This window comes from Pipistrellus kuhlii, unplaced genomic scaffold (assembly GCF_014108245.1).
Source record: "Pipistrellus kuhlii isolate mPipKuh1 unplaced genomic scaffold, mPipKuh1.p scaffold_m20_p_12, whole genome shotgun sequence".
NCBI classification, from domain to species: Eukaryota; Metazoa; Chordata; class Mammalia; order Chiroptera; family Vespertilionidae; genus Pipistrellus; species Pipistrellus kuhlii.
Window position 1 is genome coordinate 43,268,850 of NW_023425427.1, and position 19,448 is coordinate 43,288,297.

Consider the following 19,448-nt stretch of genomic DNA (forward strand, 5'->3'; position numbering starts at 1 on the left):
AGGTTGGGATTCCAACTCTAATTTAAGATTATATATGTGAATTATACCCCAAATAAATAAACAGGGCTTGCTCTGAGTGTCCTGCTCCTTCCTTGGAGGTCTCTGAGAGATGAAGAAAGCTCAATCTGAAGAGAGACAGATTAAATTCCAATCCTGCTTCTGTATCCTAGCAGCTATCTCCATCCTCAAGAGCAACATAGGGATCCTGGAAACACTGTAATGTGCAACAATACACATTAGGGTTAACTATGTATAGTGTCTGAAACATAGACAACAATAAACTCCACTGTTGCCCAGTCAGGTGTGGCTCAGCGGTTGAGAGTTGATCCAGGAACCAAAAGGTCACTTGATCGATTCTGGTCAGGGCATATGCCCAGGGTTGCTGGCTCATCCCCAGTTGGGTCGTGCACGAGGCAGCTGATCAATGATTCTCATCATGGTTGTTTCAATCTCTCTCTCCCTCTGAAATCAATTAAAAAAAAATTAACTCTATGTTTGTGTGTGCAACACTGCATGAGTGTATATATACACACGCGAACACGGGGCGTTTGGAGCGGTTCTGGAGGGACCTGATCTGGGGCCCCAGCCCCCAAGTCTCTCAGGCCCGGGAGCAGCGAGGCAGCAGCACAGCCCACCACTGGAGAGAAGGACAAGTCCGGTCCCCGGGGGCTGAGGACAGGTAAAGAGGGAGAACCATGGGCGTGTGGAGGCCGCCCCAGCCAGGAGACAGATATGCTACATAACTTTGGGAGCCAGAAACCAAAGCCAACCAGAGATGGGGAATAAATATCCACCATTCCTCCCCGCCCCGCCCCAGTAGAGAACAATGAGCCCAGCCCCACTCACGCAGGCTCGCGGCGCCCCTGACCCGGGGCCTGCCGGGAAATGTAGTTTCTGAAGCTCCGTCTGCGCAGGCCCGCCGCCCGCCGGCCAGGACACGCGCAACTACAAGTCCCATCACGCCGCGCGAGACCTTGATCCTCCGGCTTTTGCAGGGAAGGGAGCCGGGAGGGGTGGAGAAACATGGCTGAAAGCGGCCCGGGCGTCCCAACGAACAGCGGGGCTGGCGGCGAGCGGGACCCGGCGGCCAGCAGCAACTTTCCCGAGTACGAGATGCCGGAGCTGAACACACGCGCTTTCCACGTGGGCGCCTTCGGGGAGCTGTGGCGTGACCGGCTGCGCGGGCAAGGAGACCTGTCGCTGAAGGAGCCGCCGGCATCCGAGCCGCCTGGCCCTGGAGGGGTCGCCGACCCGGGCTGGGACGACGCCGCGGCGGCGCGGGATCTGGGCTGCGACCTGGAGGCAGCGACCGAGCTGAGGGCCGTTTGCGGGTGAGTGCGGGGCTGGGGGGTTGGGGGGAGGTGGCTCTTGTTTGGTGCCAACCCGGGTGATGCTCTGCCCCTGCGCTTTCTGGGACCCTGGCTTGGGGGTGCCGGAGGGCGACCCCGGGGGTAGGAGCGTGACCCCGGGGGTAGGAGGGCATATGCCGCCTTTTCAACGCTTCCCACCTGCGGGCGCTTCCCGGAACCCCGGACGGGGAGGGGAGGAGAGGGGACCCGTGATCCGCGGGCATCTTTCCTCCGCGTTGGAGGGAAGAGACGAGAGAGCTGCCTAAAAGACTCATTTTTCTATTTGCTTTTCTTTCTTTCTTTCTTTTTAAAAAAATATATTTTATTGATTTTTTTACAGAGAGAGGAAGAGAGAGGGATAGAGAGTTAGAAACATTGATGAGAGAGAAACATTGGCCAGCTGCACACCCCCTACTAGGGATGTGCCCGCAACCAAGGAACATGCCCTTGACCGGAATCGAACCTGGGACCCTTCAGTCCGCAGGCCGAGGCTCTATCCACAGAGCCACACCGGTTTCGGCTTTCTATTCGCTTTTCGTGAAAGTGCTTGTTGCTGTAGAAAAGCGATCAGAGTCACAGCGACGCGTGCCTGCCGTTGACAGGTGCTCTGGCCGCGGAGGAGCCATAGTAACGGTGAGGCCGGGAGAGGTGGCCGGAGGAGTGTTAACACCTTGATTCACGGGGGTCGGTCTCTTTGGGGACCATCCTGGTATGCTGTTACTGACATTTTCTCCCCCAGCTGCCGTATTTGGAGTGAACATACAAAAATGACTTTTAAAAGATATTTTTTTTCTTCCTCCATTTAACAGTGCTGGCCTCTGTAGCTGAAGGCCGTGTAGCCGAAGCCCGTTCGGCTCAGTGGATAGAACGTCGCCCTGTGGACTGAAGGGTCCCGGGTTCGATTCTGGTCAAGGGCATGTGCCTTGGTTGCGGGCACATCTTCTGTGGGGAGTGTGCAGGAGGCAGCTGGTCGATGTTTTTCTCTCATCCATGTTTCTAACTTTCTCCTTTCCTCTCTGTAAACAATCAATAAAATATATTAGAAAAAATAAAATAAAATAAGGCCGTGTATGCTTGTATGTATGGACTATCCTCACCGATGTGGCCTTGAATTCTAACCTCCTCTGAGCCCAGTGCAGGATTTTTATCTCCCTTAATCAGCTGGTGATGTATTTTGGGGCACCACTTGGCTCACTGGGAACAAGACATGATTGCTTTGCCTTTTTTTTGTTTTGTTTGTTTGTTTGTTTGTTTTAGTCTCGATAAACTGCGGTGCCTTGAGGAGGACCAGGACCCAGAAGTCATCCCAGAGGATACTGGCCTACTGACTTTGGGGTATGGAGGACCTTGCTTTTATTACATGCTATTTGTTTAAATATTTTTTAACTTCATATTCTTCAAAGGTTGATTGTTGTCACCCCACCCCCTCCATTCAACCATCATTCACATTCTGTCCTATTTGCTTAGCTGTGTGTCCGTTTCTATTGCTGAACCCATTAAGTTGCAGATAGCCTGTAGCTCCAAGAAGTATCATTCTTCCTACTTAGAGTGGGATGATAGCAACTGAGAAAATTAACAGCAAATATATAACATATAATATCAAGTCCATATCCAATTTTGTGTTTATTTTAATAATCTACTTAGATATCAGATGCAAGCTAAATATTTTGGTAGTGCCTCTCAAACTATATGGTAAAGGACCAGTTTTGTTTGTTCTTTTAAATTTTTGACATCCATACTTTTGTAAACTAGGATAAAAATGAATTGCTAGAAAAATGGTATTTGTAACTCTGCCTTGCTTTTGGTTGTGTGTTACAATGGTATTTGTAACTCTGCCTTGTTTTTTGTTGTGTGTTTGTTTTTTGAAACAGAAACAAATCCATTTCCTTTCCCTACTGCTAATATTTACATGAGCAATCTTTGGAGTGCTAAGGAAAGGAAGATTCCTGTCTGATTTATTCATTGTGCTGTCATGTGAACAAGCTCATTTACTAAGAAATTGTCAATGGCTCTACCCTCTTTTATGGACACATTTCAGACTCCTTCCTTAGACTTTTGAAAGCTTCCACATATATAGCACAAACTTGCCTTCTAGATTCATTTTCAATCACTTTCTCTTTCAGATGTCAGGATGTACATGACCCCTCTCCCATCTGAAACTACCCCATCTTTGAGGCCCTAAGATTACTTTCCACATTACTAAAACCCACCTCTGTCCCTTCTAGAATGTCTCAAAACACTTCTAACATTCCTAAAATCTTTGAAGACACATTTGGGAATCCAGACTCTTTTCAATTGTGTATTGCCCTTAAGCATATTATGCTGCTTTGTTCGATTGGCAACTCTTTAACTACTGTTTGTTGATTAGTTAAGATTTTTCCTAAACTGCACATCTGGTGTGTCACTTTCCCTGCAAGCCTTTCATTGGCTTAGGCACAAGTCCTGGGTTCTTCAGTGGCTCACAAGGGCCTCTAGAGAATGGGTCTTGCTGATCTTTTCAGCTGTCTCTGCAGTCCTCCAGCCATGCTACAGCTCTTTTTCAGATCCTACAATGTTCTCTCACTGCTGGCCTTTGCCTACAACACTTATATGTGTACACACACACACACACACACACACACCTCTGTACCCCTACTTTCCCCCTTCTCCCTCTCTCCAAAAATCAATCAATAAATAAAAATTTTAAAAAATATATATTTTATTGATTTTATACAGAGAGGAAAGGAGAGAGATAGAGAGTTAGAAACATCGATGAGAGAGAGTCATCGATCAGCTGCCTCTTCACACCCCCTACTGGGGATATGCCCGCAACCAAGGTACATGCCCTTGACCGGAATCGAACCTGGGACCCTTCAGTCCCCAAGCCGACGCTCTATCCATTGAGCCAAACCAGTCTCAGCAATAAATAAAAAATTTTAAATTAAATTTTAAAAAGAATTTATTGTAATAGAATACAAAATTGATACATGAAAAACAATACCCTTCATGTACACAAACAACAATTAGAGGACATAATGGTAGAGGGGGAAAAAATCTCATTTACAGTAGTCAAAAAGGTTAAATATGTAGGAATAAGTTTAGTAAGAAATGTGTAAAATTAAGGAAGCACAAATAAGGAAAATTTCAAAAAACACTCCTGAAAGACTCAAAAAAAGACTTGAAAAAATTGAAAGATATCCTTTGTTCTTGAGGAATATTAAACATTGTATGATGTCAGTTATTTCTAAGTTAATTTATAAATGAAGTGCAATCCCAATAAAAATATCAGAAGTATTGATTATTTTATGGAGTTAGACAAACTGATGATAAAATTCATATGGAATATATGCAATAATAACTAGAAAAAATTCTGGGGGGGGGAAATTATGAGGGCATAGTAATTTTACCAGATATTAAAATATACTACAAAGTCCTCATAATTAAAACAGTGGGTACTAGCTCAGGAATTGCCAAAAAGACCAGTGGAATAGAAGGAAAAGTTCAGTTATATTTAAAGAGGTATGGAAATTTGGTATGATACTACATAAGAATAATTTCCAAAGGGATTGGGAATCGAATATAGACAGTGTATTTTCTAGAATTAAGTTACTGGATTATAAGTGATAGGAATTGGGTTTCTCACTTGTGGAGAAAGAAGTTATAAACAAGAGAAGGGTGAAGGCTAAAATCCTGTGATTTTAGTTTGGGATTGAAAGTATCATTATTAACTCACAGTTTTAAATATGTAACAGAAAAATGCAGGTATCTGTACATGTGTGGGTTAGTATACATATGTGTTTCCACTTCTCTCTGCTGCCGAGCCTAGAAGCAGTGACTGCAGTAACAATGAGGATGCCTCTCTCCAATAAAGCTATTAGGACTCCCAGGAGAAGTGGTTGATTTCAGGGCTGAGACATGGAAATAGAGGATGAGCTTTGAGCCTCTTATGGTACCAGAAAGTAAGAAAATGCTACAAAAAGAAAAAGAAAAACGATGGGTTATTGAAGGAACAGGAGCCAACATGAAGAAGCTCCTAAAGGACGAAGCTAGAACATCTTGAGCAACAAAATAATGATGGTATTAGATTTTAACCTGTAGAATAAAATATATAAATATGGGTTTATGCTAATATAAATGACCAAATAAATAAATGGGAGGAAAGAGATAGATCTTCCTCATAATATCAGTGAATAAATGTAGAATGAGGGAAATAGAGAATCACCATTAATAAACATTGCAGGCAAAATCTACCACGAATGCTCAAATTTCTGGGTGAAAGTTTAAGGAGAAATGAGGTGCATAGTTTTAAAATATCTCCCCCAAATTCTTTTTTTTTTTTTTTTTAATATATTTTATTTATTTTTTACAGAGGAAGGGAGAGGGATAGAGAGCTAGAAACATCGATGAGAGAGAAACATCGATCAGCTGCCTCCCCCACACCCCCCACTGGGGATGTGCCCGCAACCAAGGTACATGCCCTTGACCAGAATCAAACCTGGGACCCTTCAGTCCGCAGGCCGACGCTCTATCCACTGAGTCAAACCAGTTAGGGCTCCCCCAAATTCTTAACAAGTATAATACAAAGGAAAAGTATCTTTCAAGTGTAGGAACTTGGGAGACAAGGTAAGCATCACCAGTGACAAGAATACGGGGTGGGCAAAAGTAGGTTTACAGTTGTGAGTATGTACAATAAAACAGTGATATATTCTTGTATTATTATTAATTGTTGTATTTCCATATGAAGAGCTGTAAACCTACTTTTGCTCACCCTGTATTAACATCATTAACCCCTTGATACAGTGAAGGACATCATTATTCTTGTGGTATTCTTGCCAAAAATGTATAGGCTAATTCCAATCATGAGCAAGCAGCTCTCAAACCCAAATTGAAGAACACTACAAAATAACTGATCAGAGCTCCTCAGAAGTGTCAAGATCATGAAAGACAAGGAGAGACTGCAGAACTGTAAAAGACTGGAGGAAAAAAGGAGAAGAAATGCAGTGTGTCCTGCTCAGAATGCTGGGACAGAAAAGAGGCATTAAAAATTTTTTAAGCATTACATTTAAATATTTGTGAACTTCCAAAAACGGTCAATAGTTAATAATACTGTGTTAAGATTAATTTCCTAGCTTGATCATTATACTATGATCACGTACGATGTTAACATAGAGGAAGCCAGGTGAGAGATATAAGGGAACTCTTTGTGCTATTTTTATAGCTTTCCTTTGGCCTAAAATTAGTTCAGAATAAATGAGTATTGAAGATGTGTTTGAAGCTCAGTGGAGAATGTTGACGTTTGATTGTTCTTGTGTCTGTAACAGAGTCAGAAAGGAGATTTTGGAACGTCGGGAAGAAACATTAACGATAGATCGGGCCTGCAGACAAGAAGTACTTGCTTATGAGATGGTAAGAATCTCCTCTTGTCCACTTTTTCCCATGAAACCATGAACTTCGTCTTTGGGTGAGGGCTAATGATGACTGTGCGGTGGCTTTATATTGGGTATGCTTAGTTGAAAGCAAACTAGAGAAGCTTGATTGGGACTGGGAAGTAGTCTTTCATCTCCTTTGTTAAATCTATTACTACATATTTTATTTTTTTATGTCATTTTAAATAAAAAAAATTTTAAATAGGTTTTGTATCCTGCAATTTTGCTTAATTTTTTTTATTAGCAGTAACAGGGTGTTTTTGTGTGAATCCTTGACACTTTTGTACACTGAAGAGAATGCATGGGCCCTGGCTGGGTAGTTCAGTTTGCTAGAGTGTCCGCCCAATATGCCAAGGTTGTAAGATTGATCTCCTGTCAGGGTACATACACGAAGCACCCAATGAATGTGTAGGTAAGTGTCTTTCTCCCTCGGACTTTATGTGGTGATCGTGCAGATATTGCATGAGTTCTTAAACTAAATCAATCAATCAAAAAATTTTTTTTAATTAAAAAAAAGGTCATTTCTCTGTAAACTGATAATTTTATCTCTTTCCAGTTTGGTTCACTCACCTGTATTTCTTCCTTCTTGCCCTTTTCCCCCTTGCCTAATTGCTCTGGCTAGAATCTCTAGTACTCTGTTGAAAGAAGTGACAAAAGTGCACATCCTTATCAGTTGTCACTGTTGAATGTGATCTTCGCTGTGAATTTTTCACATACAGCCTTTATCATGTTGCGTAAATTCCCTTCTATTCCTAGTTTATTTAGTGTTTTATCATGAAAAAGAATTGGATTTGTCAAATGCATTTTCTTCATCAGTTGAGATGATGATGTGGGTTTTCCTGCCATCATTCTTGTAGTGTGGAATATTACATTGATTGATTGGTATGTAACTTATTCTTGTATCCTGAGTATAAGTCCCACTTGCTTGTGGTATATAATCTTTTTATTACACTGTTGAATTCAGGTTGCTAATATTTCGTTGAGGAGTTTGGCATTTATATTCATAAAGGATATTGGCCTTTAGTTTTCTTGTAATGTCTTTGTTTTACTTTGGTTTTCGAGTCTACTGATCCCAGAATGAGTTAGGGATTTTTGAAGATTTTTTTGAGGACTTGGAGAAGGGTTAGTGTTATTAACTTCCTTTGCAATTTGGGCGAATTCACCAGTGAAATAATCTACTCCTCGGCTTTTCTTTGTTAGGATTTTAATTGCTAAGTCAGTCTCTGGATATGGGTCTACTTTGATTCTCTGTTTCTTTTTGAGTCAGTTTTGCTTGTTTTCTTCCTTCTGCTAGCTTCAGGTCTTGCTTGCTCTTTTCTAATTTCAAATTATATACAGTTATTGATTTCAGATTGTTCTTTTTAAGGTATGTGTTTATACAATAGTTCTAAGGTCTTCATTTCTGTACTGTTTTTGCTGCATTTCATACATTTCTTATCTTGTGTTTCTATTTTCATTTGTCTCAAGGTATTTTCTGATTTCCTTTTGACCCATTGGATATTTGTGAGTGTGTTGCTTAATTTCCACATATCTGAATTTTTCAGTTTTCTTCCTGTTATTGATTTCTAGTTTCATCAGCTGTGATTTAAAAAGATACTTTTTATGATTTTAGTATTTTTAAATTGATGAAGACTTGGTCTATCTGGAGAATGGTCTTTGTGCACTTGAGAACAGTATGTATTCTGCTGTTGCTGGATAGAGTGTTTTGTATATCTGTTAGGTCTTATTGGTGTATCATGTTGTTCATGTCTTCTATTTGCTTATTAATTTTCTGTCTGGTTTTTCTACTCATTGAAATTCTGATATTGAAGTTTCCAACTATTGTAAACCATCTATTTCTTTCTTCAGTTCTGTCAATTTATGTATTTTGGGATTCTGTTTTTAACAGCCTGTGTGTTTATATTTACTGTTTCTTCTTGCTGGGTTGCACCTTTTATCAATATATAAGATGTCCCAAAAATGGATGCACTCTTTGAATAATTGTAAAGGCAGTGTTTATTAAAATACATTTCTTTTTTTTTTTTTTTAATGAGCTATCAGCTGTTAAAGGGTATGTACATTTTTTTGGGGAACACCCTTTCGAAAGCCCTTCTTTGTCTTTTGTAACCTCTTCTAACTTAAAGTCTATTTTGTCAGATAACAATACAGCCACTCAAGCTTCAGCCTTTTTTTGGTTACTGTTTGCGTAGAATATCATTTTCTGTTCTTTTATTTAAGTACAGTAATACCTTGCTTTCATATTTACTTACATAGTTTATCTGAAAAAAATGTCCTAGCCCTTACTGGTTTGGTGGATAGTCACCCTGCGGACTCAAGGGTCCTGAGTTCGATTCCAGTCAAGGGCATGTACCTTGGTTGTGGGCACATCCCCAGTGGGGAGTGTGCATGAGGCAGCTGATTGATGTTTCTCTCTCATCGATGTTTCTGAGTCTATCCTTCTCCCTTCTTCTCTGTAAAAAATCAATAAAATATATTAAAGAAAAAAAAGAAAAAAATGTCCTAATTTCTCTCTCATCTTAAAGGATAGTTTTTCCAGGTATAGAATTCTTGGCTGACAGGGTTTTCTCTTCCCTCTCTCCTCCCACCTGGCTTTTTAAAAAATATATATTTTATTGATTTTTTACAGAGAAGAAGAGAGAGGGATAGAGAGCCAGAAACATTGATGAGAGAAATATTGACCAACTGCCTCCTGCACACCCCCCACTGGGAATGTGCCCACAACCAGGGTACATGCCCTTGACCCTAATTGAACTGGGACCCTTCAGTTTGCAGGCTGACACTATCCACTGAGCCAGACTGGCCAGGGTATCTCCCCATGCTTTTAATATGTAGTCCCACTGCCTCTTGTCTACATAGTTTCTAGTGAGAAATTGGCTGTTAATCTTATTAAAGAACCTCATTTTCTTTAGCTCTATGTATATAGTTTTCTTTAGTTCATTGAGTACATTTAAGGCAGTTGATTTAACATCACTGACTAGTAATTTCAACATGTGGGCTCCCTCAAGGGTAGTTTCTGTCAAATTCATTTTTTCTTGAAAGTGGGTCATATTTTCCTGTTTCATTGTGTGTTTTTTTTTTTTTTTAATAAGTTTTTAAATGAGAACTGGACACTCTGTGAGTATGTTTATTACTTGTTGAGGGCTGGAGCTACTTGGGACTTTTCCAAACTCTTTTTCCGATCTGAGTATTATGTGTTATGTAATATCACTGATGTTTCTGTTTCATTATCTCTGTGGTCAGCCAGTGACCTACGATTTTCTTAAATGTCTGCCTCTACAAATGAGAACAGGTCCTATCCCTTTAAGTTTCCGATTATTGCTGTTGGGGGAAGCCAAAACCAAGGCAAGTTTCTGCCCCAGTACTTCAGGGCATCACTAGACCAATCCAAACACATAAGCCCTAATATTTGGAAAACAGGATCCCCACTGCCTGTCCTGGCATCAGCCACCATTTCTAGGCCCAGGGGCTGCTATTTCCATATCTGCAAGCAGGGCTTGCAGGTTTGTTGGTCTGTACCCTCTGCTCATTTATGAGAAATAAGCAGCTTTTCCCTTCATTAAGCACTCCTCTGGCTGATACGAGCATCTGATCAGGTTCCACAGTTCTAAATAGTACATTCCTCTCTCTCTTCCCATCTTATTGGTTGCTTTGGTGGAGGGACTGATCCTCCTTCATCATTTCGTGTAACATCACTCCCACTTTTTAAATGTATTTTGTACTCTAGCGGCCCCTTTTTTTATAGTTACTAAGCAGATATAAAAGGACGTGTGGTTCCATCTAAGATTTGACAGTGTATTAAAGAGCAAGAGTTTTAAAGCCAGACAGATCTGTATTTGCATCCTATCTTGCTGATTTACCTAAAGTAAATCTGAACCTTTGGCTTCATCTATCAAATGGCTCTCATAATTAATTGTACGAGAGGAGATATGAAAAGATTTATAGTTGTAAATGCCCATGTTATACCAATATTACTGTAATTGATATCCCTATTATTCCTGTTTTATTATCGATTGGTAAGCACTTAATGCCCAACATCTTACGAGATGCTTTATGTACACATTCCCAGCAACAGGTCTATAAAATAAGTATTTCCTGTGTCTTACAGGAGATGAAACTAAAACTTAGAGGTTTTATTAGTTTTCTTGAATTAGAATTAGGAATCAAAATCAGGGCTGTTTGACTCAGTTATTGCTCATAGCCATTGTCCCACACTGCCTCTTCTCTGAGTCATAATGATTTTAATGTCTCTTATTAATTTGTTTTCCTCCTTCAGGAGTCACATGCCATAGGAAAAAAACCTGAAAACCCAGCAGACATGATTGAAGAGGGGGAACTTATCCTATCTGTGAATGTCTTCTACCCTGTTATATTTCATAAGGTCGGTAGTGAAACCTTTTGGATTCCACAGATAATAGGAGTGACTTTTGTCAGATGGTTTAATTATTTGAAGAGTCATATATCTTAGATAAAATAGCAAGAACTATTTTATCTGGCATCGTGCTTATGCTCTTGAGTTCTTTTTTTAGTAAGAAATATTGTAAATAAGATCAAGTTGAAAATCATCTCTTGGTTGATATGATTGCAATTTTAGTTTCTGCACTGGAAGCAACTGCAAGTATATAGAAATCCATGACCCTAATTATATGTTGTTATGAGGGTTGTTTTCCCCCCCCAGGAGTGGGGTGACTTGTTCACCAGTTTAGAATACTTGGGAAATTATATAACTAAAGACAGCTCTTCTTTGATGAAAATGCACAAAGTTAACAGGTCAGGGGTATCTAGGAATTCCTTAGGAGTCTGTAATAAAAAGAACTATCCCATACCAGGGTGTATGTATTATTATTATTATTTTAAATATGTTTTTATTGATTTCATAGAAGAAGGAGAAGGAGAGGGAGTGAGAGATAGAAACATCAGTGATGAGAGAGAATCACCAATCAGCTGCCTCCTGCATGTTCTACTCTGGGAACTGAACCCGAAACCCACGCATATGCCCTGATTGGGAATCAAACCATGACCTCCTGGTTCATATGTCGACACTCAACCACTGAGCCATGCCAGCCAGGCGAGAGTTTGTATTCTTGATTCCTTAAATAGATGTTATAAACTTTGACAAGGTTAAATGCATTATTACTGTACATACACCACACTTGTAAATAAATAGGCTTTTCTGAAGCATCTGGAATATACTAGTAGCTAGTAGTAATTATAGTAATTATCTTGTTTGATGAAGATCTTAAATTACCAATCAAAACCAAATGAATACAGTGGAACCTCTGGGTTTATAACATTATGGTAGTGACTAGGTTACTATAGTTCATTGTGGTAATTTCCAGGAAATTTAAAGAGAGTGTTGCTAGATGAAGTTAAGAGTCCACAGGCTTTTCATGCTGATGTCATTTAGTAGCATCTTAATTATAAACTTCAGCATAAAGTTCTGTTACCAACTGTCTTAGTCCATTCAGGTGTCTGTAACAAAATGTCCCTGTGTGGGTAGCTTATAAACAACAGAAATTTTTTCTGACAGTTCTGAACACTGCAAGTCCAAGATCAGGCTGCCAGCATGGTCAGGTTGGGGCCCTCTTCTAGGTTGAATACTCCTCCTTCATGGCAGAAGTGGGTAGGGAGCTCAATGGGATCTCTTTTACTTATTTATTCATTAAAAGAATTTCATTGAACCCTAGCTGGTTTGCTCAGCGTTTAGAGCTGAGTTAGCCTATAAACTGAAGAGTCCCAGGTTCCATTACAGTCAAGGGCAAGTATTTCAGTTGCAGTCCTGATCCCCAGTGCGGAGGCATATGCTTGAGACAACCAGATGTGTCTCTCTCACGTTGATGATTCTGTCTCTCCATTCTCTAGAAAATCAATGGAAAAAACATCCTCAGGTAAGGATTAACAAACAAAAAGAATTTCATTGACTTAGAGAGAGAAAGGGAGAGGGAAAGACAAAATTTAATATGTGAGAGCAAAACATTGGCCGCCTGCCTCCTGCATACCCCCAATCCCACCCCCAGGGATTGAATCCAAAACTCCGGCATGTGCCCTGACTGGGAATAGAACCAGCATCCTTTTGGTGCATGAGATGATGCCCAAGCAACTAAGCCACACCTGGCCAGGGCTTGCTTGCTTTTTTTTATTAAGAGAAGTTCATTTAGAAAGTACAGAGATAGTAGAAGGGCCCTTGGAGCTTAGGAGAAAGGAGGAAGTAACATGCCTGGGGGGACGAAGAGGGGAAGGGAAAGGCGGGCATGCTCCTGGAGCCTGGGATAAGAGCACTACCACCACTCACATGAGCCAGTTACCTCCCCCAACTCCTTTGGGTGTCAGAATTCCTACATGCACGTTTTGGATGGACACAAATTTTCAGTCCATCGCACCACGTGTTTCAGTTAAACCCAAGGATTTTCATTTATGGAGGTGACTTGAGCGACAACAGGAGAGGCTAATGCCATGGAAAGATTTTTATTACTTACACTTTCTGAGAGGAGGGGGTGTGGCCATGCTATGTAGGGCCATAGGAAAAGCACCAGTGTCAGTCGGGGCGGAAAGGAGGGAAGGAAAGGCGGAGGCCACAGCCTTCATTAGGGTTTCCATGAGAAAGGCAAGGCAAGAGAGTGAACAGTTAGGGCTGGGTTCTGGAACACACCCAGGCTTTGTCCTGCTTTGCCTGTGCCTTGATTTAGGATAAGTGAAAGTTGGCATGGTTTGTGGGAGTTAGGTAAAGGAGGTAGGCTCAGGGAATAGGCTCTATGTTACAGAGGAGGTGTAAACAGTTTTGGCCATTAGTTTGGATCTGTATCTAATGACTGCCAAATAGACAAACGGGGAATTTAGGAAAACACAGAACACTAAGTTGTGAGGATCAGTTAAATCAAGAAAACCAGTAACTTCAGATCTGATCCTGCCAGGATTTATAAGTAAGTTCCTTACCTCTAAGCGGACATTTATTTATTTACTGTTTGACTTTTAGCACAAAGAACACAAACCATACCAGACGATGCTGGTACTGGGCAGTCAGAAGCTCACGGAACTAAGGGATTCAATTTGCTGTGTCAGTGACCTCCAGATTGGTGGGGAATTCAGCAACACTCCTGACCAGGCCCCTGAGCACATCAGTAAAGTAAGGTGATTTTTCTGTTTTTATTACCCCTATAAAGCAACAGGAAATAATAGTACTAAGCTAAGGATGTAATGGTCACTCTAGCAGGATCATCAGTATTCCAGTCAATGCTTTCTTCTTCTGTCCATTCCCTCAAAGCCTGTCTCTTCACTGTTCTTTATCTTCAAGACTTTTTCAAAGCTTAGGCTATAATTAGTTTTGATTTCCTCATGTCCTGTTCCTTTTCAGTCATTTTTTATACACTCTTCCTTCACAGGTCATAGTAACCACCTAATTGTTTAACTAGTTGATATCTCTTCTATGCTGATACAACTAGATCTCAATGTAGCACTTGAATTTGTTGTTCAAGCTCTCCTCTTTCAAACTCTATGTGAGTTTGTTGTAAACAGAGACTCCAGCAAAGGGTTGGAGTCTAGGTCAGAATCTCATTGCCCATAGAAGGACCTGTCTGTTCGATGAGCAATGTCAAACAGGGACATAGTATCTGATACATGTCATTGCTCGTGGTTCTCTGGCTGATGCTCTCAGAGGGACAGAGAAACTGACATACTCACTAGATAATTGCGCAAAGTAAAAGACTGGTAGACTGCTATCCAGGACATTTTCAGAAGGGATGCCTTGCCTAGTGAAGTAGTAGGGCTTTGATCCTCCTGAATTTCATGATGTGCAAGCTTGAACTACTTTACCTGTACAACCAGCAGAGGACCTCAGAGTTACTGGCCCACCTAGGAGGGGCAGCACCTCATGAAGAAGAGTGAAAAGAGGTTTGGGTCAGCTAGAATGGAGACAGAGTGTGGACAAGAGCCATCACAATCTCCATTTTTATTTGTGGCCACCAGCCACATAAATGTTATAACATATTTTGTTTTACTTGTTCTTATTCTAATTCTTCTCCTGACCTTCCCCCCAGTTTTCATGGTTTTAGGTGTACTCTAATCTTGGTTAATCTCTCTCCCTGTAAATCATATTGTCTCCTGATTTCCAAACCATTAATTTTTAGTGCCTGCTGGACATTTTGTTTTGTTCAGTGATGTTTATGTCTTTATTCTTTTGATGGTGTATGGCACAGAGGAAGAGCCAAATAGTTGTTAAATAAATAAATAAACCACAGAAAGCTCAAGCTCAATTTAAAAAATATATATTGATTTTTTACAGAGAGGAAGGGGGAGAGAGAGAGAGAGAGAGTTAGAAACTTCAGTCAGCTGCCTCCTGCATACCCCCAATTGGGATATGCCCGCAACCAAGGTACGTGCCCGCAACCAAGGTACATGCCCTTAACCGGAATCCAACCTGGGACCCTTCAGTCCGCAGAGGCTGACCCTCTATCCGCTGAGCCAAACTTGCTAGGGCTCAAGCTCAATGTTTAATGGATGACTTACAATTTATTTTTTGTTTTGTATCGTTTTTTAATTTTATTGATTGATTGATTGATTGATTGATTGATTTGATAAGAGAGGAAGAGAGAGAACCATCGTTTGTTGTTTCATTTACGTATGCATTCACTGGTTGATTACTCTATGTGCCCTGACCAGGGATTAAATCCACAACCCTGTTGGGTTGGGATGACAGTCCAATCAACTGACCTACCTGGCCAGTGTGTGGATGAATTAGGATTTAGATGAAAAACATTTTTTGTTCTTTTAGAGTTCCCTTCCAATTTATCTATATATAAAAAAGCCTAAGTGACGGGACAACCGGACAACCTGTCACTGTGGTGCACACTGACCATTAGGGGGAAGACACTCAACACAGGAGCTGCCCCCTGGTGGTCAGTACGCTCCCACAGCAGGAGCGCTGCTCTGCTGACCAAGGGGTGCCAGACGCAGGGCTTACGGCTGGCCGCCACAGCCCAGGGATGGCAGCAGCCTGGAGACCTCAGCAGTGTCAGTGAGCCTACTGAGTGGCAGTGGCAACAGGCGCAACAGGGCTAGAATGAGGAGCAGCAGCAGGTGGTGTCGGACTGCCGGTTTTGGCCCTATCCCTGCAGGCTATGCCGAAGGTCTCCACCAGTGCATGAATTCATGCACTGAGCCTCTAGTTAATACCGTGTTTCCCCAAAAATAAGACATCCTCCGAAAATAAGACATACTTACAGGTTTCCTTCTGAGTGAAATATAAGGCATCCCCCGAAAATAAGGCCCCTTCTAGGCTAAACATGAGAGATTTGGTCCACTGATTCTGGAAGAAATGGAGTCACAAGAAATTCACCAGGAAATTCAGGAATTGGATTGTTATGATGAAGTTCCAGAAGATGATGACATGATTGTCATTGAATAAATGAGTAAATTCTTGATACTATAGGATTCAGTTTGTCTGGTTTGTGTTGACAACTACCATACTACCGTACCATATACAGGTAATAAATTTCCTTTAACAATAAATGTGTACCGTATTCTTCTTCATGGAAAAATAAGACATCCCCTGAAAATAAGACCTAGCGCATCTTTGGGAGCAAAAATTAATATAAGACACTGTCTTATTTTCGGGGAAACAGGGTAGTAATGCCAAAGAACTAAGTCATTTTGTAATGAACAAAATTTTATATACACTTAACTTTTTGTCTCCTCAGTAAGGCAGTATTTATTCTTTCAGAACCTTTATTTTGGACCCTGGCTGATCTCTTTGAGAGTCTAGAAGTACATTAAGTGGCAGATTTTATGATAACAGCAGCCGGACATGGCATTATAGTATATCATATCCTTTTATCTCTGCAATCATCTGGGAGGAAGGTAATGGTTTTACTCATATTTTCACAAAGAAAAAGAGGGTCAGAAAGATTTAGTGAGCTGTCAAGGGGACACAGCAAAGCAAGTCTTGTAAGGGTGTCTGGTTGTCTGATACTAAAGCCAGACCGGTGAATGGGACATTGAAGAAAAATAAAAACTTTAAAGTAGTAGCAAGAAGTTATGTTACCTAATTAATTAGGTAAAATTATTTTAATACCTGAAGCTTATATGTCTTTGTACTTCATACACTGCTTTTGATTCTCATCACAATCCTGTAAAATAGCATGCCAGGTATTTTGATTTTACAGGTCCCACAGGGAAGTGTAGGTTAAAGAAGAGAACATAGGTCTTTTTACCCTCTCCCAGGGACCTAATTCCAAGCATCTGATGAAACACAAGTCTAACGAGTGGTTCTCAGCACAGGCTGCACATTTAATCACTGGGGGAGCTTGGGAAAACACTGGTGTCTGAGATACATCCTCAGGGTCATTTAATGGATCTGAGATGAGACTTAGTCTTTGTTGGTTTTGTGATTCTGTTATGTAGTCAGGATTAAGAGACACCCCTGTGATAGAAAGTCTGATAGGCTGAAAGTTAAGCAACCTAAGAGTTCAGCCCTTGCTGGTGTGGCTCAGTTGGTTGAATGTCGTCTCGTACACCAAGAGGTTGCCGGTTCAGTTCCAGGATAGGGTACATGCCTGGGTTGCAGTTTCAATCCCCAGAAGGGTGCATGCAGGAGGCAGGTGATCCATGTCTCTCTCTCTCTCTCCCTTCCTCTCAAATCAATAAAACTTTTTTTTTTTTTTACATGTGTCAGTACTTTTAATGTGTACATAAAATTATAGTAAAAAGATAACTATAAACAAGATGTAGCCCCTTCATTTCCATAGTCAGCTCATACATTACAGTATACCAAGTTTATATTCCACCATCAAGTGTGGTTCTCCCATTAGTTCACCTTGTGATGGGTCATTAATAATATCTTCAAATCCAATAGTCTTGTCATTATCCCTCAAACTATCCAGTAAAAGGTTTAAGATGAGAAGAAATGGAAGACACTGAACCTGTTGCACTGCCTTGAATTCCATTTGCAATGTTAGTGGATCAAATAGACCCAGGATGTTTTTCAGTGTGGAAAATTCATTTTATCTTTGTTGAGCTGGAAATTTTCTAATAATTCAAGAGGATGACTGGGCAAAAGTTCATTTTTCATACAAGAAAAACCTTTTGAAGAAGATCATGACTTTCCAAAGGCCCATTTGGTGTCCTTTAGCTGTGATCCAAGTCCTCTGATATTCATCTTTAGCTCACTGTGCAAACAACTTCCCAAGCCCTGCAGCATCAGCCAGCCAATAAAATATATATTAAAAAAAAAAAAATGTAAAGGTTCAGACCAGTTGTGCAACTACTATAGTACTTTGGGCAAGATTGTTTAAGTAGGAATAGAAATTCACATTCTACCTGCCTAAGAGTTATGGAACATATAATGAGGGAATTTTTATAAAAGCATATTGAAAAAATTTTTAAATGGCAGGTCAACATAACTATGGTTATTATTGTTACTGGGAAACACCAAATATATGGCTGTTGAGTCATTAGTTCTAATATCTAAAATAACTGTCATTGCTGTATGCATATATTAAAATAATATTAAAGTTAATTCATTTCTATTTAGATTTCTTTCATGAATCTCAGAATATACAAATTTAAATCAAACCTACTAATTAAAATAGCAATAAAATTTTATACCTTTATGCGTGGTAACTAATATAATATTTACATAGGTTACATAAGAGGTTTCCATTAAATATTACACAAGTTAATTAATGAGCTGAGCCTATTCTCTGAAGTTGCATAGTTATTGTTAAATATATTAGTGTAATTTTATGTCATACAAATTTTTATTTAATACTTAGAGCAATTTTCTAATTCCTTTTTCTCAATACCATGTGTTTTCTTATAGGACTTATACAAATCAGCCTTCTTTTATTTTGAAGGAACGTTTTATAACGATAGAAGATACCCTGAATGCAGAGATCTGAGCAGGTACAATTTGCGAAATTCTTCACAAAGTCTTGCCAGGTTTTAGTTCTCAAAATGGTATTGTCTCCACAAATCCTTTAACTGGTCTGTTAAGGATATTTGCCAAGGCATTATTTTATTAGTTTTTGTTGATTTGAGACAAGAAATTCTCTTTCCATTTTTAAAATATGTGAAAAAGGTTGGTTTAGGTACTAATTAATCAACATTTTTATTCCAGGAAGAACATTTCCTACAAAAGCACACATATCCATTTCAGGATCTTGCTGGCTCTACAGAATTGTTTTTTAAATGTATTATCTGCTATTTTAGAAATTACACTAACTCAATTGAGCCTTAGATATATCTAAAAAAGAAACTAAATTCCACCCTATCTGGTTTGGCTCAGTGGGTAAAGCATTGGCCTGCGGACTGAAGGGTCCGAAGTTTGATTCCAGTCCGAAGTTTGATTCGTACCTTGGTTACGAGCACATCCCCAGTAGCAGGTGTGCAGGAGACAGCTGATCACTGTTTCTCTCTCATCGATATTTCTAACTCTCTCTCTCTCCCTTCCTCTCTGTAAAAAATCAATAAAATACATGTTTTAAAAGAAACAAACTAAATTCCCTTAAACAATTTATTGTCTGTTCTTCATATTAGATGATAGCAGTAAATCTCTGTTTTTCTGCTTGTTCAGTGTGCACAGTTGTTGGATCTATGTGATATATATAGTTGCTTAAATACAAAACATGAAAAATTTGCATCTAATGATCATGTGAATTAAATCACACTTTAAAAAATATATTTCTGCCGAAACCGGTTTGGCTCA

The 19,448-nt window shown here is 40.1% G+C and overlaps 1 protein-coding gene and 1 pseudogene across 2 annotated transcripts in view; one reads left to right on the forward strand and one right to left on the reverse strand.

Annotated features, from left to right (window-relative positions):
• The first annotated feature begins 986 nt into the window (after window positions 1-986).
• The window catches only part of SNAPC3 (small nuclear RNA activating complex polypeptide 3), a 28,758-nt gene continuing 10,296 nt past the window's right edge, over window positions 987-19,448 (forward strand). The window contains exons 1-6 of one of the 2 annotated variants that reach the window (XM_036434109.2): window positions 988-1,331; window positions 2,607-2,684; window positions 6,650-6,734; window positions 11,028-11,132; window positions 13,725-13,874; window positions 18,564-18,646. In XM_036434109.2, coding sequence (XP_036290002.1) covers window positions 1,024-1,331; window positions 2,607-2,684; window positions 6,650-6,734; window positions 11,028-11,132; window positions 13,725-13,874; window positions 18,564-18,646 — 809 coding nt within the window. In that variant the 5' untranslated portion in view covers window positions 988-1,023. Of the gene's footprint in view, window positions 1,332-2,606; window positions 2,685-6,649; window positions 6,735-11,027; window positions 11,133-13,724; window positions 13,875-18,563; window positions 18,647-19,448 lie in introns of both variants that reach the window. The other variant, XM_036434110.2, reaches the window with a different exon arrangement.
• LOC118716592 lies at window positions 17,364-18,025 on the reverse strand (annotated as a pseudogene).